We start from the raw sequence: 24,733 nt of genomic DNA, 5'->3' as shown, positions 1-24,733 counted from the left end.
ACCCCCCCCCCCCCCATCTCCCTGCCAAAATCGAAGTAGGGATGGCCGTGTTGACCCTTCGCCGTCCCCCCCCACCCCAACTCCAACTTCTGCCCCCCCCCCACCACCCCCAAACAACCCCTGCTCTCTCGGACTGGCTCCCTCACAACTGAGACACTTTGCTTACCATCTCGAGCCCTACTCTCGATTGGGACGTCCCCTGAGCTGGTGGGGAGATGCCACGCATCAAATACAACAGTCAAAAAGGAAAGGCCTCATTGAATTGTCCAGCTGGGGCTTTAGGTAGCCAGCAGACCATGGTATCACTGGTGTGTAGAATCCCTCCAGTGCAGACCGAGGCCATTCGGCCCATCGGGTGTGTACCAACTCTACGGCAGAGCATCTTACCCAGGCCAATCCCCACTTATTTACCCATGCCCACCCCCAGCTAAACATCTTTGAAACTAAGGGGCAATTTAGCATGGCCAATCCACCTAACCTGCACATCTTTGGACACTAAGGGGCAATTTAGCATGTCCAATCCACCTAACCTACACATCTTTGGATACTAAGGGGCACTTTAGCATGGCCAATCCACCTAACCTACACATCTTTGGATACTAAGGGGCAATTTAGCATGGCCAATCTACCTAACCTACACATCTTTGGATACTAAGGGGCAATTTAGCATGGCCAATCCACCTAACCTGCACATCTTTGGACACTAAGGGGCAATTTAGCATGGCCAATCCACCTAACCTGTACATCTTTGGACACTAAGGGGCAATTTAGCATGGCCAATCCACCTAACCTGTACATCTTTGGACACTAAGGGGCAATTTAGCATGGCCAATCTACCTAACCTGCACATCTTTGGACACTAAGAGGCAATTCAGCATGGCCAATCCACCTAACCTGTACATCTTTGGACACTAAGGGGCAATTTAGCATGGCCAATCCACCTAACCTGTACATCTTTGGACACTAAGGGGCAATTTAGCATGGCCAATCTACCTAACCTGCACATCTTTGGACACTAAGAGGCAATTCAGCATGGCCAATCCACCTAACCTGTACATCTTTGGACACTAAGGGGCAATTTAGCATGGCCAATCCACCTAACCTGTACATCTTTGGACACTAAGGGGCAATTTAGCATGGCCAATCTACCTAACCTGCACATCTTTGGACACTAAGGGGCAATTTAGCATGGCCAATCTATCTAACCTGCATATCTTTGGACACTAAGAGGCAATTTAGCATGGCCAATCTATCTAACCTGCACATCTTTGGACACTAAGGGGCAATTTAGCATGGCCAATCTACCTAACCTGCTCATCTTTGGAAACTAAGGGACAATTTAGCATGGCCAATCCACCTAACCTGCATATCTTTGGATACTAAGGAGCAATTTAGCATCTGTATGGACTTTGCACATTCTCCCTGTGTCTACAGGGGTTTCCTCCGGGTGCTTTGGTTTCCTCCCACAGCCTGAAAGACGTGCTGGTTAGGGTGTATTGGCCGTGCTAAATTTTTCCTTAGTGTAACCGAACAGGCATGTGGCGCCTAGGGGATTTTCGCAGGAATTTCATTGCAGTGTTAGTGTAAGCCTACTTATGACACTAATAAATAAACTTTAACAGCATTTGTGAATGAGATGGGTTTTTACGACAATCGATGATAGTTTTACGATCACCGTTACTGAGACTAGCTTTCAATTCCAGATTTTATTCATTGAATTTAAATTCCACCAGCTGCCGGGGTGAGATTTGAACCTGTGCCCCCCGGGAGTTAGCCCACAGTCTCTGGATCATTAGTCTAGTGACATGACCACTGCATCGCTGTCTCTCCAGTTGCTGTGCTCTCATCTATAACAGCAATAGTTGAGACCCCTTGTGTGAGACATGCTGCTGCTGGTCTTGGGAGGTGTCAGTGGGTATAACATTACCTCCAGCCTTCTCAGTTGCTTTCCAAACCAATGGAATCTTCCTTCCAAGGGTTGCTATGATGTCAACTTAAGGAACTGGCTTCATCAAGAAAAACGGTCTCCAGGGAAGAACACATGCGGGAAAGATGGTGGACAGTAACGATTGTCAGAATGACGAACATTCGCCACAGTGTATGGGTCCGTTGAACTTAGCTGCTAATGTGTAAAGTTTCAGAATGTTAACTACGCTGTTATATTTTATACTGAATCAGGGCTAGTGAATGAGATGGGTCCCACACCCTTCCTCCATTCACAGAATCCCAATGGATCCAACACCCTTCCCATTGACTCCCATTGAACACAATCCCAATGGATCCAATTCCCTTCCCATTGACTCACATTGTACACAATCCCAATGGACCCAAACCCCTTCCCATCCACTCTCATTGAGCACAATCCCAATGGATCCAAACCCCTTCCCATTGACTCCCATTGAACACAATCCCAATGGATCCAATCCCCTTCCCATTCACTCCCATCGAACACAATCCCAATGGATCCAATCCCCTTCCCATTGATTCCCATTGAACACAATCCCAATGGATCCAATCCCCTTCCCATTGACTCCCATTGAACACAATCCCAATGGATCCAATCCCCTTCCCATTCACTCCCATCGAACACAATCCCAATGGATCCAATCCCCTTCCCATTGACTCCCATTGAACACAATCCCAATGGATCCAAACCCCTTCCCATTGACTCCCATTGAACACAATCCCAATGGATCCAATCCCCTTCCCATTCACTCCCATTGAACACAATGCTAATTGAGCAAACCTTTACCTGTTTACTCCCACTGTACATAAACCAATGGATCCAAACTTCTTCCCATTCACTCTCATCGTATACAATTCCAATAGCCCCAAACCCCTTCTCTTTCACTCCCATTGTACACAATCCCAATGATCAAACCTAAAAGACAGTAGGACTAGGGGGCACAGCCTCAAGATAAAGGGGGGGCGTTTTAGAACGGAGTTGAGGAGGAACTTCTTCACTCAAAGGGTGGTGAATCTCTGGAATTCTCTACCCGTTGAAGTGGTGGAGGCTGCCTCGCTAAGTATTTTCAAGAAGCGGGTTGATGGGTTTTTGATAAGCGAGGGGATTAAGGGTTATGGGGAGAGGGCGGGAAAGTGGAACTGAGCCACGACAGATCAGCCATGATCTTATTGAATGGCGGGGCAGGCTCGAAGGGCCAGATGGCCTACTCCTGCTCCTATTTCTTATGTTCTTATGTTCTTCCAATTCACTCCCATTGTACACAATCCCAATGATCAAACCTCTTCCAATTCACTCCCATTGTACACAATCCCAATGGATCCAAACCCCTTCCCGTTCACTCCCATTGAACACAATCCCAATGGATCCAAACCCCTTCCCGTTCACTCCCATTGAACACAATCCCAATGGATCCAAACCCCTTCCCGTTCACTCCCATTGAACACAATCCCAATGGATCAAACCTCTTCCAATTCACTCCCATTGTACACAATCCCAATGATCAAACCTCTTCCCATTCACTATCATTGTACACAATCCCAATGGATCCAAACCCCTTCCCGTTCACTCCTATTGTACACAATCCCAATGGATCAAACCTTTTTCCCAATCACTGTTATTGTATAGCATCCCAATGGACCAAGCCACTGCACTGTATAGAACTCTGATTTCCTGTGAGCTGGTGTCAGATGATAAGTAATAAGTGTGAATAATTCTCCATGTATGATCTTCCAGACATTCCCTTGATCAATAAATGCTGAAATCAATGCTTTTCGATTCCAGGTGATTCCAGCAAGATATCATTAACTGATGTGAATGAACTGTGTTGTGGAGATTTAGGGAAAAGGGAACCATTCCCGAGACAATCCCACAGCATGATCAAGATTGCAGAACTTAGCTTATTACAGGTTCCATGTACTGAAGAGGATGTTGGTCCACATTGGGCCGCCAAACCAGGTCCTCCCACATCAGATCCTCCCACGTCAGGTCCTCCCAGATCAGGTCCTCCCAGATCAGGTCCTCCCATATCAGGTCCTCCCATATCAGGTCCTCCCAGATCAGGTCCTCCCAGATCAGATCCTCCCACATCCGGTCATCCCAGATCAGGTCCTCCCAAATCAGGTCCTTCCAAATCAAGTCCTCTCAGATCAGTTCCTCCCAGATCAGGAACTCCTACATCAGGTCCTCCCAAATCAGGTCCTCCCAGATCAGGTCCTCTCAGATCAGGTCCTCCTACATCAGGTTCTCCCAGATCAGGTGCTCCCAGATCAGGCCTCCCCACATCAACTCCTCCACATCAGATCCTGTCACATTAGTTCCTCCTACTTCACATCCTCCTACATCAGGCTGTCCCACATCAGGTCCCCCCACATCGGGTCCCCCCACATCAAGTCCCCCCACATCAGGTCCCCCCCACATCAGGTCCCCCCACATCAGTTCCTCCCAGATCAGGTCCTCCCACATCAGGTCCCCCCACATCAGGTCCTCCCAGATCAGATCCTCCTACATTTGGCCCTTTGAGCCTGCTCTGCCATTCGTTATAATCATGGCTGATCATCAAATTCAATATCCTGACCCCCCTCTTCCTCCCCAATATCCCTCGATCCCTTTAGCCCCAAGAACGATATCTAATTTCTTCTTGAAATCACACAACGTTTTGGCCTCAACTGCTTTCTGTGGGAAGTACATTCACCGGCCTCTGGGTGATGAAATTTCTCCTCACCCTCAGTCCTGAAAGGTTTACCCCCTTATCCTCAAACTCTGACCCCTAGTTCTGGACTCCCCCACCATCGGGAACATTCTTTCTGAATCTACCCTGTCTAATCCTGTTAGAATTTTATAAGTTTCTATGAGATTCCCCTCTCACTCTTCCAAAGTCCAGTGAATATAATCCTAATTGACTGAGTCTCTCAAAGAATCATACAATCCTCCAATACAAAAGGAGGCCATTCAGCCCATCGAGGCTGTGCCGACCACATCCAACCCAGGCTCTATTCCCGTAACCCAACCCTTTAACCTTGCTAATCTCCCTAACACTAAGGGGCAATTTAGCACGGCCAATCCAGCTAACCCGCACATCTTTCAGACTGTGGGAGGAAACCGGAGCACCTGGAGGAAACCCACGCAGACACGAGGAGAATGTGCAGACTCCACACAGACAGTGACCGAGTCCGGAATCGAACCCAGGCGCTATGACGAAACAGTGCTAACCACTGGGCCGCCATTCCGCCCCCAAATGCCAACCACATTCCGAACACATTTCCGTGGGAGAGTATTGGTGAGTTTGCTCGCAATGTCACGGAGGATTTGTTCGCTCGAGTACAGCAGCCTGTGTCACTGGACTGGTTAACAGGGAGGGGGAATATTCAATTCCAAAACAGGCTCTCCTATACCCCTCAACCCTGCTGAAACCCTCCAACCTGATACCCAGCCCCTGTGAGAGTCAACACCTCTTATTGCCTAAAGATGTGCAGGTTAGGTGGATTGGTCATGGTAAATTGCCCCTTAGTGTCCAAAGATGTGCAGGTTAGGGGGATTGGCCATGCTAAATTGCCCCTTAGTGTCCAAAGATGTGCAGGTTAGGTGGATTGGCCATGCTAAATTGCCCCTTAGTGTCCAAAGATGTGCAGGTTAGGTGGATTGGCCATGCTAAATTGCCCCTTAGTGTCCAAAGATGTGTAGGTTAGGTGGATTGGCCGTGCTAAATTGCCCCTTAGAGTTAGGGAGATTAGCAAAGTTAAAGGGTCAGGTTACGGGAATAGAGCTTGGGTTGGATGTGGTCGGCACAACCTGGATGGGCTGAGTGGCCTCCTTTTGTGTTGTAGGATTGCATGATTCTTTGAGAGACTCAGTCGGTTAGGATGATATTCACTGGAGTTTAGAGGAGGGGTCAGCTTGGTAAACCTTTGCTGCATTCCCGCTGTAACAAGGATATCCTTCCTCAGATAAGGAGGCCCAAACTGTGGGCGGGAGGGATTGACGGACTTTGGGAGGGAGTGTGTGTGTTATTGTCCACCAGGTGGCGGTGCCTGCACTCCGAGTGCCTGGAGCACTGAGTGGGTTATTGAGGGAAATGGTGCGAGATGTCAAACTGGGGACAAGTTCAAGCAGCACCCTTGGGTGGGGGGTGGGTGAAAGGGATCCCTCTCCCTCGAGGGATCTGCTGCCTTTCACTGGGAGATCGGACGTGCGTCTGTCACAGCCGTTCCCCTCCGCGACCTGGAGATGGAGGGATTATGGGAACCTCTCTGTCCAAAGGCAGCGAGGCAGATCTCCCCCAGTCATTACCCAAAGACGGGAGGGGAGCCTCTCCCTCCCCCCCCGACCTCTGAGGTCGCGCACGGAGCGTCAACGCAACTCATCAGTCAACCTCGGGCACGGGGAGGAGGCCCATTCAGCCCCTCGGGCTACCCCACTTAGGCAGAGACAACTTCCATACATCCCCTACACTGCAAGATGGAGGCCATTCGGCCTATCAAATCTGCACTGGCCCTCTAAAAGGGCATCTTGCCTAGGCCCATCCCGTTGTGTGGAGTCTGCACGTTCTCCCATGTCTGCGTGGGTTTCCCCCAGGTGCTCAGGTTCCCTCCCACAGTCTGAAAGACGTACTGGTTAGGGTGCATTGGCCGAGCTAAATTCTCCCTCAGTGTTACCTGAACAAGAGTGTGGCGATAGGGGATTTTCACAGTAACTTCATTGCAGTGTTAATGTAAGCCTTAACTTGTGACAATAAATAAATATTACTTTTTATTATGCCCATAACTTGGGACATTTAGCACGGCCAACCCACCTAACCTGCACATCTTTGGGCACTAGGGGACAATTTAATCTCCCTAACTCTAAGGGGCAATTTAGCACGGCCAATCCAGCTAACCCGCACATCTTTCAGACTGTGGGAGGAAACCGGAGCACCCGGAGGAAACCCACGCAGACACGAAGAGAACGTGCAGACTCCACGCAGGTCTGTCATAGAGACTAAGGGGCAATTTAGCATGGCCAATCCACCTAACCTGCACATCTTTGGATACTAAGGGGCAATTTAGCATGGCCAATCCACCTAACCTGCACATCTTTGGACACTAAGGGGCAATTTAGCATGGCCAATCCACCTAACCTGCACATCTTTGGGATACTAAGGGGCAATTTAGCATGGCCAATCCACCTAACCTGCACATCTTTGGACACTAAGGGACAATTTAGCATGGCCAATCCACCTAACCTGCACATCTTTGGATACTAAGGGGCAATTTAGCATGGCCAATCACCTAACCTGTACATCTTTGGACACTAAGGGGCAATTTAGCATGGCCAATCCACCTAACCTGTACATCTTTGCACACTAAGGGGCAATTTAGCATGGCCAATCCATCTAACCTGCACATCTTTGGATACTAAGGGGCAATTTAGCATGGCCAATCCACCTAACCTGTACATCTTTGGACACTAAGGGGCAATTTAGCATGGCCAATCCACCTAACCTGCACATCTTTGGACTGTGGAGGAACCGGAGCACTCGGAAGAAACCCATGCAGACACGGGGGAGAATGTGCAAAACTTCCACACGGTGACCGTAGACTGGAATCGAACCGGGGTCCCTGACTCTGTGAGGCAGCAGTGCTAACCACTGTGCCACCGTACCAACCCCAACTCAAGAACAGCTTCTTCCTGCTGACATCAGACTTCTGAACATACCGACCATATATTAAGTTGACCTTTCTCTGCACCCTCGCTATGACAGTAACACTACATCCTGCACTCCCTCCTTTTCCTTCTCCCTTTTGCACTCTATGAACGGTATGCTTTGACTGTCTCACAAGAAACAATACTTTTCACAGATATGTTAATACAATGAATCGAATCAAATCGAAGAAATTGGGAGAATTGAGAGAGATTGGAGGAAGAATTCAGTGAGAAACGGGAGTAATTTGAGAGAGGTAAAGAAACAGAAATCAGGTAAATTAGAGGATTGAAAGACAGATTTACAGAATAGATGGGGAGGGGGTGAATGCAGAGGCAGTCACAATAGTTTTGTGTTCCCTTTAGCTGCATTGAAGATATCTTGGACTTAATCCACAGATTAAAAATAAACTCAAATACAATTGTGTGTCTGTCTCCACAAGTGGCGACACGGTGGCACAGTGGTTAGCACTCCTGCCTCACAGCGCCAGGGACCCGGGTTCAATTCCCTGCTCACTCCTGCCTCAGAGAGTCAGGGACCCGGGTTCGATTCCCGGCTCAGTCCTGCTTCACAGCGCCAGGGATCCAGGTTCGATTCCTGGCTCACTCCTGTCTCACAGCGCCAGGGACCCGGGTTTGATTCCCAGGCTCATAGCGCCAGGGACCCAGGTTCGATTCCCAGTTCACCCCTGTCTCACAGCTCCAGGGACCCAGGTTTGATTCCCAGCACACTCCTGCTCACAGCACTTAACCTGAGTTCGATTCCCAGCCCACTCCTGTCTCACAGCGCCAGGGACCCGGGTTCGATTCCCAGCCCATTCCTGCCTCACAGTGCCAGGGATCTGGATCGGATTTCCGGCTCAGGTCACTGTCTGTGTGGAGTTTGCACATTCTCCCCGTGTCTGCGTGGGTTTTCTCCGCATGCTCCGATTTCCTCCCACAGTCCAAAGATATGCAGGTTAGGTTGGCTGGCCATGCTAAATTACCCCTTAGTGTCAGGGGATTAGCAGGGTAAATATGAGGGGTTACGGGAAAAAGGCCTGAGTGGGATTGTGGATGGTGCAGACTCGATGGGCCGAATGGCCTCCTTCTGCGCTGTAGGGATTCTATGAAAGGGAGAAATCAAGAAACTTACAGGATTGAAACGCAAAATAACAAAAGGCAGAAGATTTACAAAGTAGATGAAGGGGGAGAGGAGGATGAATTGGGGTGGCACAGTGGCACAGTGGTTAGCACGGCTGCCTCACAGCTCCAGGGACCCTGGGTTCGATTCTCGTCTTGGGTCACTGTTTGTAAAGTGTGCACATTCTCCCCGTGTCTGCGTGGGTTTCCCCCAGGTGCTCCGGTTTCCTCCCACAGTCCAAAGGTGTGCAGGTTAGGTGGATTGGCCATTTTAAATTGCCCCTTTGTGTCCCAGGATGTCTAGGTTAGAGGGATTGGCCATGCTAAATTACCCCTTAATGTCCCAGAATGTCTAGGTTAGAGGGATTGGCCATGCTAAATTGCCCCTTAGTGCCCCAGGTTGTGTAGGTTAGAGGGATTAGCCATGCTAAATTGCCCCTTAATGTCCCATAATGTCTAGGTTAGAGGGATTAGCCATGCTAAATTGCCCCTTTGTGTCCCAGGATGTGAAGGTTTGGTGGATTAGCCATGCTAAATTGCCCCTTTGTGTCCCAGGATGTGTAGGTTAGAGGGATTGGCCATGCTAAATTACCCCTTAATGTCCCAGAATGTCTAGGTTAGAGGGATTGGCCACGCTAAATTGCCCCTTAGTGTCCCAGGATCCGTAGGTTGGAGGGATTAGCAGAGTAAAAATGGAGATAGGGCCTGGGTAGGGTTGTTGCTGGTGCAGACTCGATGGGCCGAATGGCCTCCGCCTGCACTGTAGGAATCTGTGATTCAATGAGAGACAATCGTAACAATTCTTGTGTTTCCTTTGGCTGCGTTGAAGATATCCTGGACTTCAGCCACAGACTAAAAAAAAACTCGAGTACAATTGTGTGTGTGTGTGCGTGTTTATCTCATTCCGAACATATACAAACTGTCTGCAAGACAGATCACCAGGAAGGCCCCACGTGTGGGAAATCTCCGCGATACCTCACACTCTGAGTGCTGGACTTCTCCAGCAGTCTCGCAGCCCAACCGTCCGAGGAGCTTTCTTGTTACTTTTCTCTGTCTTTATCTCTGAGCACTCCGAAACAGGTAAAGCAAAGCTTCCTTCCTGCATGCTAGTGTTTCGCCCGGGGTTGGGGGGGCGGTTTAAGAATTCTCTCTCTCTCGGAACTTAAGTAGAAAGTTTCCAATTCCAGAACGAGCTTGAATGAGGAGAGTTTTGCCGCGTCTAATCTCGATCTCTGCCCGAGATTAGACCAGGCAAAGTGGTTCCTTTCTATTCCAAGGTAGTCAGTCAGTGACGAGGGAAAGGTTATTCATCCGGACACGGGGAATCTGATTAAGTTTATAAGTTAAGTTTATTTATTAACGACTTACATTGACACCGCCGTGAGGTTACTGTGAAAAAACCCTGCACTCCGGCGCCTGTTCGAGGTACACTGAGGGAGAATTTAGCACCTAACTAGCACTTTCGGACTGTGGGAGGAAACCGGAGCACCCGGAGGAAACCCACGCAGACACGGGGAGAATGTGCAAACTCCCCACGGGCAGTGACCCGAGCCAGGAATCGAACCCGGGTCCCTGGCGCTGTGAGGCAGCAGTGCCAACCCCCAGCACTTGGTCGTCACTCAACTTAACCCAGATGTTCAGTTGCGAGTGCGTTTGGTCTGTTCATTTCTGTAAGAGCTAATTACCTAATTTTTTTTCTCAAATGCACCCAATTTTTAGCAACCCTGTTCCCCTCACTCTGATATTTTAATTTAAGGAGGTGTTCTGCATTCAGTCTCCCCCACCCCGACTCCCCCACCGACACTGGGTTTGATTCCCAGCTTGAGTTACTGTCTGTGGGGAGTTTGCACATTCTCCCCGTGTCTGCGTGGGTTTCCTCTGGGTGCTCCGGTTTCCTCCCACACTCCATAGATGTGCGAGTTAGGTGGATTGGCCGTGCTAAATTGCCCCTTAGTGTCCTGGGATGTGTAGTTGGGATGTGGGTAAATGTGTAAATGTCAGTCTGTGGGGTGTATGGGGGATAGGACCTGGCTGGGATTGTGGTCGGTGCAGACTCGATGGGCCAAATGGCCTCCTTCTGCACTGTAGGAACTCATAGAAGATCATAGGAACCCCACAGTGCATAAAGAGACCATTTGGCCCATCGTATTTGGACTAACAACAATCCTACCCCAAGCCCTATTCCTACAAGTCCACTCATTACACATTTACCCAAATAATCCCTCTAACCTACACATCCCGGGACACTAACGGGCAATTTAGCATGGCCAATCCACCTAACTCTTCGGAGTATGGGAGGAAACTGGAGCACCTGGAGGAAACCCACACAGACACGGGGAGAATGTGCAAACTCCACACAGACAGTGACCCAAGAAGACGAAGGAAATTTGGCATGCCCGCTACGACTCTCGCCAACCTTTACAAACACACCACAGAAAGCATTCTTTCCGGTTGTATCAGTGCTTGGTATCGCTCCTGCCCTGCCCACGCTGGGATTCGAACCTGGGTCTCTGGTGCTGTGAGGCAGCAGTGCTAACCACTGTGCCACCGTGCCAGTCCTGTGGTAAGGACACCAAAACTGCACACAATACTTGAGATGTGGCCTCACCAACGCCCTGTATGATTGTCTAGGTCTTGTTTTGGTTAGACACAGACCTCCCTCTTAACTCAGGGCGGCACGGTAGCACAGTGGGTTAGCACTGCTGCTTCACAGCTCCAGGGACCCGGGTTCGATTCCCAGCTCGGGTCACTGTCTGTGTGTGGAGTTTGCACATTCTCCTCGTGTCTGCGTGGGTTTGCTCCGGTTTCCTCCCACAGTCCAAAGATGTACGAGTTAATTTGATTGACCATGCTAAAATTGCCCTTTAATGTCCTGAGATGCTTAGGTTAGAGGGATTAGCGGGTAAGATATACGGGGATAGGGCCTGTGATCGGTGCAGACTCGGTGGGCCGAATGGCCTCTTTCTGCACTGTCGGGTTCCACGATTAGTAAAAGCCAATCACTGCGGGATGCTGGAATCTGAAACCAAAAGAGAAAGCGCTGGAAAATCTCAGCAGGTCTGGCCGCATTCGTAAGGAGAGGGAAGAGCTGACGTTTCGAGTCCGGGTGACCCTTTGCCAGAGCTAAAAGGCAGAGAAAGTGGGAGATAGTTACCCTGGAGGGGGAGGGAACGAAAGATGAGTCATAGCCACAGAAACTAGGGGGGGGGGGGAAAGGCTGCTAATGGCAGCCCGTGGAGGGTGCGAACGGCCAAAGGGCAGAGAAGCTGAAATCGCAGAATAAACAGTGACAGATAAAGATGTGGGTGGGAGAGAGGTACAGATAGAAAACGGGGTGAAAGGGTAAAGGAATGGGGGATAAAATGGGGGAAAGAAGAATGAAGGAAGGCAATAAAGCAATAAAAGGTAGAGAACAATAAAAATATTAAATAAAATGGAATAAAAAAAGGTGGGGAGAGCAATTCATCTGAAGTTGTTGAATCTGATGTTGAGACCGGGAGGTTTCAGCAGGAAGATGAGATGATGTTCTGCTAGTTTGTCTCCATCCCCCCCGTTGCCATCACCCTTCCCGGTTCTCGACACGTTCCCCGGTTTCAACCTCCTCCGGGTCCTGCGTCTCCGGCCTCCCAGTCCCGTTACTCTGGATCCAGAATGGCCACAGTGGGGACTTTGACCGAGCGAGACGAGAGCGTTTTGTACAGCGCCGCCACGGGGAGGTCCCGAAACACTTGGCAGCCGCTGAGACGCTGCTGGATGTGGCCAGTCAGGAGGCACGAAAGGTGGTGAACGTAGCCCAGTCCGTCACGCAAACCAGCCTCCCATCCACTGACTCCGTCCACACTTCCCGCTGCCTCGGGAAAAGCAGCCGGCATAAATCAAGGACCCCGGACATTCTCTCTTCGGTCAGGAAAAAGATACAAAAGTCTGGGGTCACAAACCAACCGACTCAAGAACAGCTTCTTCCCTGCTGCTGTCAGACTTTTGAATGGACCTACCTCGCATTAAGTTGATCTTTCTCTACACCCTAGCTATGACTGTAACACTACATTCTGCACCCTCTCCTTTCCTTCTCTATGAACGGTATGCTTTGTCTGTACAACGCGCAAGAAACAATACTAGTGTGTGTGTGTGTGCATGTGTGTGAGAGTGTGTGTAGGAGGGACTGTGTGTGTGTGTGAGTGTGAGGGAGCCTGTGTGAGAGTGTGTGTGTGTGAGAGAGTGTGTGTATGAGGGAGTGTGTGAGTGTGTGTGTGTGTGTATGAGGGAGTGTGTGAGTGTGTGTGTGTGTGTGTGTGTGAGAGAGTGTATGTATGAGGGAGTGTGTGAGTGTGCGTGTGTGTGTGTATGTGTGAGAGAGTGTGTGTATGAGGGAGTGTGTGAGTGTGTGTGTGTGTGTGTGTATGAGGGAGTGTGTGAGTGTGTGTGTGTGTGTGTGTGTGTGTGAGAGAGTGTGTGTATGAGGGAGTGTGTGTATGTTGTGTGTGTGTGTGTTTTGTGTGTGGGTGTGTGTGTGTGTAAGGAAACCTGTGTGTGAGTGTGTGTGTGTGTGTGTGTGTATATATATACAGTTGTATCTGTTCTCTGTCTGCTCTATCCTGGTGCCATGATGTGGAGTTGCCAGTGTTGGACTGGGATAAACACAATATGAAGTCTCCCAATGCCAGGTTAAAGTCTAACAGGTTTATCTGGTAGCACAAGATTTCAGACACTGCTCCTTTGGGAGTTTACAGGGCATATACAGACACAACTCAATTTACAGGATAATGGTTAGAATGCGAGTCTTTACAAGTAACCAAGTCTTAAGGGTACAGACAATGTGAGTGGAGAGAGCTTTGAGCACAGGTTAAAGAGACGTGTATTGTCTCCAGACAGGACAGTAAGTGAGATTTTTCAAGCCCAGGCAAGTCATGGGTGTTACAGATAGTGTGACATGAACCCAAGATCCCGGTTGAGGCCATCCTCATGTGTGCGGAACTTGGCTATCAGTCTCTGCTCAGGGACTCTGCGCTGTCGTGTGTCGTGAAGGCTGCCTTGAAGTGAGTGTCTGTGAGTGTGAGTGTGTTTGTGTGTGTGTGTATGTGAATGTGAGTTTGTGTGTGTATGTGAGAGTGTCTGTGAGCGTCTGTGAGTGTGTTTATGTGTGTGTGTGTGCATGAATGTGAGTAAGTGTGTGTGTGAGTATGTGTGAGTGTGTGCGTGAGTGTGTGTGTGTGTGTGTGTGTGTGAATGTGTATGTGTGTGAGTGTGTGTGTGTGTGCACGTGAGTGTGTGTTTGTGTGAGTGTGTGTGCGTGTGTGCGTGTGTCTGAGTGCCTGTGAGTGTGTGTGTGTGTGTGTGTGTGTCTGAGTGCCTGTGTGTATGAGTGTGTGTGTGTCTGAGTGCCTGTGAGTGTGTGTGTGTGTGTGTGTGTCTGAGTGCCTGTGTGTGTGAGTGTGTGTGTGTGTGAGTGTGTGTGTGTCTGAGTGCCTGTGTGTGTGTGTGTGTGTGTGTGTGTGTGTGTCTGAGTGCCTGTGTGTGTGTGAGTGTCTGTGAGTGTGTGCGAGTGTGAGTGTGTGTGTGAGTGTCTGTCTGAGTGTCTGTGAGTGTGTGTGTGTGTGAGTGTCTGTGAGTGTGTGCGAGTGTGAGTGTGTGTGTGAGTGTCTGTCTGAGTGTCTGTGAGTGTGTGTGTGTGAGTGTCTGTGAGTGTGTGCGAGTGTGAGTGTGTGTGTGAGTGTCTGTCTGAGTGTCTGTGAGTGTGTGTGTGTGTGTGAGTGTCTGTGAGTGTGTGCGAGTGTGAGTGTGTGTGTGAGTGTCTGTCTGAGTGTCTGTGAGTGTGTGTGTGTGTGTGTGAGTGTCTGTGAGTGTGTGCGAGTGTGAGTGTGTGTGTGAGTGTCTGTCTGAGTGTCTGTGAGTGTGTGTGAGTGTGTGTCTGAGTGTCTGTGAGTGTGTGCGAGTGTGAGAGTGTGTGTGTGTGTGTCTGAGTGCCTGTGTGTGTGTGTGTGAGTGTGTGTGTGTCTAAGTGTGCGTGAGTGTGTGTGAGAGTTACGGGCATTTAGCCTCTGACCTTCTGGTAAACGTTCTCCATGGTGGCCTTCACGACACACGACAGCGCAGAGTCCCTGAGCAGAGACTGACAGCCAAGTTCCGCACACATGAGGACGGTCTCAACCGGGATCTTGGGTTCCTGTCACACTATCTGTAACCCCCATGACTTGCCTGGGTTTGCAAAATCTCACTATCCTGTCTGGAGACAAGACTCTTCTCTTTAACCTGGACTTAACCCTCTCTCCACTCACATTGTCTGTACCTTAAAGACTTGATTATGGGTAAAGACTCACATTCCAACCATTATTTTGTAAATAGATTTTGTGTTTGCCTATAATCTGTTTGTGTCCACAACTCCCACTCACCTGATGAAGGAGCAGCGCTCCGAAAGCTGAGCTTCCAAATAAACCTGTTAGGCTTTAACCTGGTGTCGGGAGGTTTTTACTGCGCTGGGCAGACACAGCAGGTGGAATGGAGAGTGAACCGAGAGCTGAGTGAAAGCTGGCTCCCCCCCTGTGTGCCCTGAGAGAGTCAGTGTGTGATGAATGAAAGTGAAAGTGGGTTAAAGCCCAGAGTGCAGTAGCTATTCCACACTCGCTCTTCCTGCTTTGCCAGCAGGTAGGTCCAAATTCAGTCCGCTCGCTAAAGTGCTGATTGTCTAAGCTCAGCTTTTGCGGTGAATATCAGCCGCAGAGTCTGAGTGTGTGGAGGGGAGAGGGTCAGGAGTCAGAGCTGCTTCCTCTCTTTCCTATCTCCCTCTTTCTCTCTCTCTCTCTCCTCCCTGTCCCTGACTGCTTACCCACATCCTGACTGCTTCCCCATTCTCTCCAGCCCTCTCTTGTCCTGCTTTCTCCTGCACTCTCTCTTTCTCACACCACTCCCCTCTCTGTCTTCTTTCCTCTCTTGTTGCCTTTGGCCATCAATTCATTCTCATTAACTAAATCTCTCTCTTTTTCCCTTTCTCTCCGTCTGTCTCCCTCTGTCTCTATCTCCCCCTTTCTCTCTCTGTCTCTTCTCTATCCCATTCTCTGCCTCTCTCTCTGTCTCTGTCTGTCTGTCTGTCTCTCTCTCCCTTTCTCTGCCTCTCTCTCTGTCTCTGTCTGTCTGTCTGTCTCTCTCTCCCTTTCTCTGCCTCTCTCTCTGTCTCTCTCTTTCTCTGCCTCTGTCTCTGTTTCTGTCTCTATTTCTCCCTTTCTCTCTCTGTCTCTCTCTCTCTCTCTCTCTCCCCCTTTCTCTGTCTCTCTCTCTCTCACTCTCTCTCTCTCCCTTTCTCTGTCTCTCTCTCTGTTTCTCTTTCTCTATCTCTGTCTCTCTTTCTCTATCTCTGTCTCTGTCTCTCTCTCCCTTTCTCTGCCTTTCTCTCTCTCTCTGTCTCTCTCGCTCTCCCTTTCTCTGTCTCTCTCTCTGTTTCTCTTTCACTATCTCTGTCTCCCTTTCTCTATCTCTGCCTCTGTCTCTGTCTCCCTTTCTCTGCCTCCCTCCCTCTGTCTGTCTGTCTCTCTCCCTTTCTCTGCCTCTCTCTCTGTCTGTCTGTCTGTCTGTCTCCCTTTCTCTGCCTCTCTCTGTCTCTCTCCGCCTCTCTCTCCCTTTCTCTGCCTCTCTCTCTGTCTCTCTCTGCCTCTCTCTCCTTTCTCTGCCTCTCTCTGTCTCTCTCTCTGCCTCTCTCTCCCTTTCTCTGCCTCTCTCTGTCTCTCTCCGCCTCTCTCTCCCTTTCTCTGCCTCTCTCTCTGTCTCTCTCTCCCTCTCTCTCCCTTTCTCTATCTCTCTCTCCGCCTCTCTCTCCCTTTCTCTTCCTGCCTGCCATGTCCTGTCTAACCCTCCCTGCACAGTTGACTCTGATGTGTGACAGGCAGACTATGTTGTCCCTTTAACTGCAGTCCTCTTGCTAACCTGCCGCTGTGACTGAGGGGTTGGGGGAGTGAGGGGAGGCTGGGGGCTGTGCGCTCGGAGTCTGTTGGGGGGGCGGTGGTGGGTGGCAGGGCTGAGTCTCTCGGGATTACTGGGCCAGCAGTTTATCCTGGTGTTCGTTACCAAGTTGGGTCGGGATTTTGGGGGGGGGGATGTTTTATTTCCTGGGGGTGCTGAGGGAAGCCGGGTGGGTGGAGGCGGAGGAAGGGGCAGAGAGCAGGATATGTCAGCTGGCTGGGGGGGGGGGTAGGGAGGGGGGACACACCCCTTTGTCTGGGCTAAATGGGGCTATCAGAAAGGCAGCCCCCCTCCCCCCCAGCCGCCCCCCCCCCCCCCCCCCCCCCCCCCCCGCCTCCCCGAGGGGATGTCCACCTGTCATTGACCCCAGAACTGGGAAATTCCAGCCCAGCTAATCGGAGAGAGGGGAAAACCCGAGGCTACATCATGGCTGTTAGCTGGCAAGGTCAATGCCACCTTCTTAAAGGGACACAGCTTTCTTAAAGGGACACAGCCTTTTGTAAGGGTCACAGCCTACTTAAAGGGGCACAGGTTTCTTAAAGGGGCACAGCATTCTGAAAGGGACACAGCTTTCTTAAAGAGACACAGCCTTCTAAAAGGGATACAGCTTTCTTAAAGGGACACTGCCTTCTTAAAGGGACGTAGCCTTCTTAAAGGAGCGCTGTCTTATTAAAAGAGCACTGTTTTATTAAAGGGGGACTGACTTCTTAAAGGGGGGGGGCATGCAGCCTTCTTAAAGGAGCACTGTCTTAAAGGGGCACTGTCTTCTTAATGGGGCTGAAGCCCAAAATGGAGAGGAATAACTGAGGGAAGATGAAACACAGGGGAGCCCATGTACGTAATACCCCTTCAAGAAGGTAATAATAATAGTGTCCCTTTAATAAGACAGTGCCCCTGCAAGAAGGCAATAGCGTCCCTACTGTGCAGAAGGAGGCCTGTGGGCCCATCAAGTCTGCACCGACAACAATCCCATCCCCACAGATTTACCCCACTAATCCCTCCAACCCACACATTCCCTGACACTAAGGGACAGTTTATCACGGCCAATCAGCCTAACCCGCACATCTTTGCGCTGTGGGAGGAAACCGGAGCACTCGGAGGAAACCCACGCAGACATGGGGAGGATGTACAAACTCCGCACAGACAGCCGGGAATCGAACCCAGGCCCCTGGAGCAGTGCTAGCCACTGTGCCGCACTTTTAAAGGACAGTGCCCCTTTAAGAAGAAGGCAGCGGCCTTTAAAAGAGGCAGTACGCCTTTAGTAAGACAATGGCCGTCATTTAGACAGCACCCCTTTACAAGCTGTATCCCTTTAAGAACGCAGTATCCCCATAACAAAATAGTGCCCTTTTAAGAAGGCTGGACCTCTTTAAGAATGATGCGGAGATGCCGGCGTTGGACTGGGTTAAACACAGTAAGAAGTCTGACAACACCAGGTTTCGAGGTTTCCCTCTTCACCTGACGAAGAGGGGGTAACCTCGAAAGCTTGTGAGTTTACTATCAAATAAATCGGTTGGACTTAAAACTGGTGTTACCCCCTTTAAGAAGGCAGTGCCACTTTAAGACAACAGCGTCCATTTAAGAGGACTGTAGCCCTTTAAGAAGACTAACCCTTTAATAAGACAGAGCTTCTTTAAAAAGGCTGTGCCCTTTAAGAAGACAGTGTCCCTTTAAGAAGACAGTGTCCCTTTAAGAAGACAGCGTTGCTTTAAGAAGACAACGTCGCTTTAAGAAGACAGTGTCCCTTTAAGAAGACAGTGTCCCTTTAAGAAGACAGCGTTGCTTTAAGAAGACAGCGTCGTTTTAAGAAGACAGTGTCCCTTTAAGAAGACAGTGTCGCTTTAAGAAGAGTGTCCCTTTAAGAAGACAGCGCTGCTTTAAGACAGCGTCGCTTTAAGAAGAGTGTCCCTTTAAGAAGACAGCATTGCTTTAAGAAGACAGCGTCGCTTTAAGAAGACAGTGTCCCTTTAAGAAGACAGTGTCGCTTTAAGAAGACAATGTCCCTTTAAGAAGACAGCGTTGCTTTAAGAAGACAGCGGCGCTTTAAGAAGACAGTGTCCCTTTAAGAAGACAGTGTCGCTTTAAGAAGACAATGTCCCTTTAAGAAGACAGCATTGCTTTAAGAAGACAGTGTCCCTTTAAGAAGACAATGTCCCTTTAAGAAGGCTGTATCCCCTTCAAGAAGACAATGCCCTTCAGGAAAATGACATTGGCCTTTGGCAACTGTGTAGAGTTGCTGATAATGGAGTGGAGGCAGGTTGCCAGGAAACCTCGTGAGCAGCGGGACTTTGACCAGCTGGAACATAGAGAACACCAAACATTACAGCGCAGTCCAGGCCCTTCGGCCCTCGATGCTGTCCCAACCCGTGAAACCAACCTCAAGCCCATCTAACCCACACTATTCCAATATCGCCCACTTGTTTATCCAGTGACCATTTAAAGGCCCTTCATCTTGGCGAATAATTCACGTGTCAAAATCGATGATGACAGAGCTTCACAGACACTGGGCCTGGAACACCCTGCATTTATATAGCACCCGGGGACCGTGGGTTCTCAGAGTGCTGTCGGCCTGGAGGAGGGGAGGGAGAGAGAGAGGAGGAGGAGGAGGAGGGAGAGTAGGAAGGGGAGAGAGAGAGGAAGGGGGAAGGAGGGAGGTGAGGGGCAGGGAGGGAGGAAGGGGAAGAGAGAAGGAGGGAGTGAGGGAGAAAAGGAGGGATGGAGGACAAGAAGGGGGGATGAAGAACAGAGGTAGAAAAGGAGAGCGAGGGAAAGAGGGAGGGGAGGAAGAGGAAGGGAGGGAGGGGAGGAAGAGGAAGGGAGGGAGAATGGGGAAGGAGAGGGAGGAGGGAAGAGAGGAGGAGAGAGGGACAGCACGAGAAATGGAGGGAGGTAAGGTCAGAGTGAGGATTTGAAAGATTGGGGAGTTTAACAGGGTAAAAAACAAGCAAACGGGGGGGGGGGGGGGGGCGAGGGGAGACGGGGGGGCAGTCGTTATCAGTGATTCTAGCAGAGGAGCTGGCCGTTCAGCCCTTTGAGTCCGTACTAGCTCCCAGCAGAGCAATCCAGTGAGTCCGCCCCGGGTCTTGGGTAAGCGCTGAGCTCAGCAAGGCGTGCAGTTATCACAGTTTCTCTGCTATCAGCCCTGATAACCCGATCACAATGCCAGATTCAGACTGATAAGGAGGAGGCGATCCGGGACAGAGCAAAACAAAGTGAATTCCGTCTGTCCTGATGGCGTGACGCGACCTTGGCAGAGTCCCTCCCGACCCACACGAAGCCTCGGGCGACCGAATGTTTTTCCGCTGCTGTGGGAAGCTTTTCCCAGGACGTCCGCACACACGGGAGAAAAACTTAATCCAATCCCCTGCCCAGCATCAGAGGAGACGAGGCCCTTCAGCCCTCCTATCCCTTTCTGCTATCCAGTTAAATCATGGAGGATTTGTATCTTAACTCCACAATTTTCTTTATTCGTTGGTGGGACATTTCTTGCCCACCCCTAGTTGCCCTAGGAGGGGCAGTTGAGAGTCAACCCCATTGCTGTGGAGTCACATGTAGGCCAGACCGGGGTAAGGACGGCAGATTTCCTTCCCTAAGAGGAACCAGATGGGTTTTTCCGACAATGGGTCATCAGTAGATTCTTAATCCTGGATATTTTTTATTGAGTTCAAATTTTCCATGGCGGGATTCGAACCCGGGTCCCCCAAAACATTCTGGATTAATAGTCTGGTGATAATACCTCTAGTGCCTGCCCTATTATTGGCCCATTTTGGTTCCTGAATGCCCCCCCTCACTCCCACCCCGCCCACTACTCCGTCACCAAAATCCAATCAATCCTAGTTTGGGTTTCTTCATTTGACCCCTGACCTCAACAGCTCCGTATTTTTGGCTCCAGAGAGTTCCGGATTGCGCACGAACATCCGGTTGAAGAAACGTCACTTGACGTCGTACTCTAAACTTAAGAGCTACCACCTCACTCTACAGTCCCCTCAATGAGGTTCCCTCCAACGACCCAATCAAATCCTTTAACCGTCCAACCACACCATCTCTTTGCCATCCAGAAGGACAAGGGACAGCAGATACATGGAAAACACCACCCCCCCCCGGAGGTTTCCCCCTCTGAGCCACTCACCATCCCGACTTGGAAATCTATCGGCCGTTCCTTCGCCGTCGCTGTGCCGAAATCCTGGAACTCCCTCCCTAACAGCGCGGTGGGTGTACCTACACCACACGGGGACTGCAACGGGTTTAAGAAGGCAGTTCGGCCACCACCTTCTCAAGGGGCAATTAGGGGTGGGCAACAGTTGCTGGACCCATCTACTCTGTCCAGACCCCTCATGATTTTGCACACTACTTTCCATCTCCATATACCTTGTTTGGACCAAGCTCGGAGTACTATGTACAGTTCTGTTCCATTTACATTAGTTGGACTACACCTGGAGCACCGTGCACAGTTCTGGTCTCTGTATCTCTTGGATTAGACCCACACTTGGAGCACTGTGCACAGTTCTGGTCTCCATATCCCTTGGTTAGACCCACACTTGGAGCACTGTGCACAGTTCTAGTCTCCATATCCCCTGGTTAGACCCACACTTGGAGCACTGTGCACAGTTCTAATCTCCATATCCCTTGGTTAGACCCACACTTGGAGCACTGTGCACAGTTCTAGTCTCCATATCCCCTGGTTAGACCCACACTTGGAGCACTGTGCACAGTTCTAGTCTCCATATCCCCTGGTTAGACCCACACTTGGAGCACTGTGCACAGTTCTAGTCTCCATATCCCCTGGTTAGACCCACACTTGGAGCACTGTGCACAGTTCTAGTCTCCATATCCCTTGGTTAGACCCACACTTGGAGCACTGTGCACAGTTCTAGTCTCCATATCCCCTGGTTAGACCCACACTTAGAGCACTGTGCACAGTTCTAGTCTCCATATCCCCTGGTTAGACCCACACTTGGAGCACTGTGCACAGTTCTAGTCTCCATATCCCCTGGTTAGACCCACACTTGGAGCACTGTGCACAGTTCTAGTCTCCATATCCCCTGGTTAGACCCACACTTGGAGCACTGTGCACAGTTCTAGTCTCCATATCCCTTGGTTAGACCCACACTTGGAGCACTGTGCACAGTTCTAGTCTCCATATCCCCTGGTTAGACCCACACTTGGAGCACTGTGCACAGTTCTAGTCTCCATATCCCCTGGTTAGACCCACACTTGGAGCACTATGCACAGTTCTAGTCTCCATATCCCCTGGTTAGACCCACACTTGGAGCACTGTGCCGAGTTCTAGTCTCCATATCCCTTGGTTAGACCACATCTGAAGCACTGTGCACAGTTCTAGTCTCCATATCCCTTGGTTAGACCCACATTTGGAGAACTGTGCACAGTTCTGGTCTCCATGTCCCTTGGTTAGACCCACATTTGGAGCACTGTGTACTATTCCAGTTTCTACATTATGAAAAGGATTCAGAGACACTTGAGAAAGCACCAAAGAGATTTTCAGTGATTGTACCAGAACAGAAAGGTTAGAATTCCATTAGACTTTTAATTCCAGATTTTTAAATTAAAATATAATGTCACCATCTGCTGTGGTGAGGTTTGAACCCAGGTCCCCAGAGTGTTGCCCTGGATTACTGATCTACTGACAATACCACTACACCACCATTTCCCCTTTTCTGCTGAAGCTTTTCATCATGCACTCATCAGGACAAAGACAAGAAAGGCAAATTTCAAAATGATGATGACAATTTATACTTCAGGAGAAAAGTTAAGTCTGATTTGTCAAGGTGTCGCCATGGGGATAGCACTGGGTAACTATAGGCTCCCCAAACCCCTGGGTAATCGAGAAAAAGGCACAAGGCACAAACATCTTTTTGTTCTCAGAGAACGGCTCCTTGAGCAAGCATAAATGAGCCACGTTACAAAGTTGACTGATTTTCTTACAGTACCTGTTAACTCTATCAGGATTGTTGAGAAAGTGCTGCCCAATCGCAGAGTCCCATTACGATTGTTCCTCCGGACATGCCTTTCCTCCCCAGAGGCTGCCTTCCTGGAGTCACCTCTGCCTGGATGATTCCCTTCCTTGAAGTATGAGGAGCGTTGGAGGTCTCTGGATCTGTACTCAGTGGAGATCAGAAGGGAAGTTATTGAAACTTACAGAACATTGAAAGGCCTGGATTGAGTGGGCATGGGGAAGGTGTTCCCATTAGTCGGAGAGACTGGGATCTGAGGGCACAGCCTCAGGGTAAAGGGATGAGATGAGGAGGGATTTCTTCAGCCAGAGGGTGGCGAACCTGTGGAATTCATTGCCACAGAGGAGGCCGGGTCACTGAGTGTCTTGAAGGCAAAGAGAGAGAGAGAGAGGTTCTTGATTGGTAAGGGGGAGTCAAATTTTACGGGGAGAAGGCAGGGAGAATGGGATTGAGATCGGTATCAGCCATGATCGAATGGCGGAGCAGGCTCCAAGGGCCAAATGGCCTAATTCTGCTCCTGTGCCTGACGGTGTCTCACCATCTCCAAACTTACACCACCCATGTTTGGTGCGGCTAAATCCCCAGCCTTAATTGTTAATCCAGTCTGTGGAGTCTAACTGGATCAGGTGCAGTTTGGGAGTGGCTCATTGATAGATTTAGCCCAAGGGCTGTGGAGGTTAAAATGGTCAGGTTAAAAGAGGTTCTTTCTAACAGCTTGTGACGATGTTATCGGGGGACCTGTCTACTTCAGACTAACGTCTTGTCTCAGCCTCGTAGCCTTCTGCTTGTTGACCTTCACGGGAACAAGACCTGATTTTAACCATAACAAATACCAAAGGCGAGATATGGGGATATGCAATGCAGAGGAAAGATTAGCAGAAGCCAGTTTTTAATTGAATGAGGCAGAGCGAAAAGCCAGGATTTAATTGGCAAATATGGATGTTAACGAAAGATGTGAACAAGATGCTGGTTCCTGACTTGTTGTAATTGACTATCACTGCCAGTTGTTTATCTGTAACGTCAGAACCACTCTGACCATTTCGACAGAGGGCGGAGAGAATTCTCCTTGTGCACAAGTAATTGAAGACTCTGCATTGGATGCATGGTGTTCAGCACTCTTTGTATTAAGAAGCCGCTAAGTGTGCCTACGGTTACCCAAGGATCTCTGACTTACTCAGTTAATGGTAGGAGGTTGGGGAGAGTTACAGAACAAAGTGATCGAGGGGTACATGTTCATAGCTCCTTGAAAGCGGAGTCACAGGTGGACAGAGTGGTGAAGAAGGCATTCGGCATGCTTGGTTTCATCAGTCAGAACATTGAATACAGGAGTTGGGATGTCTTGTTGAAGTTGTACAAGACATTGGTAAGGCCACACTTGGAATACTGTGTACAGTTCTGGTCACCCTATTATAGATATGATATTATTAAACTAGAAAGAGTGTAGAAAAGATTTACTAGGATGTTACCGGGACTTGATGGATTGAGTTATAAGGAGAGGCTGGATAGACTGGGACTTTTTTCTCTGGAGTGTAGGAGGCTGAGGGGTGATCTTATAGAGGTCTATAAAATAACGAGGGGCACAGATCAGCGAGATAGTCAATATCTTTTCCCAAAGGTAGTGGAGTCTAAAACTAGAGGGCAGAGGTTTAAGGTGAGAAGGGAGAGATATGAAAGTGCCCAGAGGGGCAATTTTTTCACAGAGAGTGGTGAGTGCCTGGAACAAGCTGCCAGAGGTAGTGGTAGAGGCGGGTACAATTCTGTCTTTTAAAAAGCATTCAGACAGTTACTTGGGTATAGAGGGATCTGGGCCAAATGGGACTAGCTAGGGTGTTCACAGAAAAGGGCGGCATGGACAAGTTGGGCCGAAGGGCCTGTTTCCATGCTGTATACCTCAATGACTCTAACAAAGTGAAGCATTTGCAGTTTGAGTTTGACAGACGATTGCACACGGCTCTTGGGAAATCACCAACAGAACACAAGCTCACTGCAGTTCCTTGGAAGCCTGACCCACGTTTAGTCCAAATTCTGGATTGCGGATTATGAGAAA

The 24,733-nt window shown here is 49.7% G+C and overlaps 1 protein-coding gene across 3 annotated transcripts in view; it reads left to right on the top strand.

Moving 5' to 3' along the window:
* Positions 1 to 8,255: 8,255 nt before the first annotated feature.
* Positions 8,256 to 24,733, top strand: part of LOC145339618 (exocyst complex component 3-like protein 2) — a 50,396-nt gene continuing 33,918 nt past the window's right edge. Inside the window, exon 1 of one of the 3 annotated variants that reach the window (XM_080184116.1) lies at positions 8,256 to 9,844. Coding sequence is in view for 1 of the 3 variants with exons in the window: in XM_080184115.1 (XP_080040241.1) it covers positions 12,750 to 12,844 (95 nt within the window). In the remaining 2 variants the exon portion in view is untranslated. Of the gene's footprint in view, positions 9,845 to 12,452; positions 12,845 to 15,290; positions 15,407 to 24,733 lie in introns of those variants that run through there. The other 2 variants (XM_080184115.1, XM_080184117.1) reach the window with 2 other exon arrangements.

Source organism: Carcharhinus amblyrhynchos, unplaced genomic scaffold (genome assembly GCF_965287045.1).
Source record: "Carcharhinus amblyrhynchos unplaced genomic scaffold, sCarAmb.v2.hapA chromosome_571, whole genome shotgun sequence".
NCBI lineage: Eukaryota > Metazoa > Chordata > Chondrichthyes > Carcharhiniformes > Carcharhinidae > Carcharhinus > Carcharhinus amblyrhynchos.
This window is presented reverse-complemented; position numbering and strand designations above follow the sequence as displayed.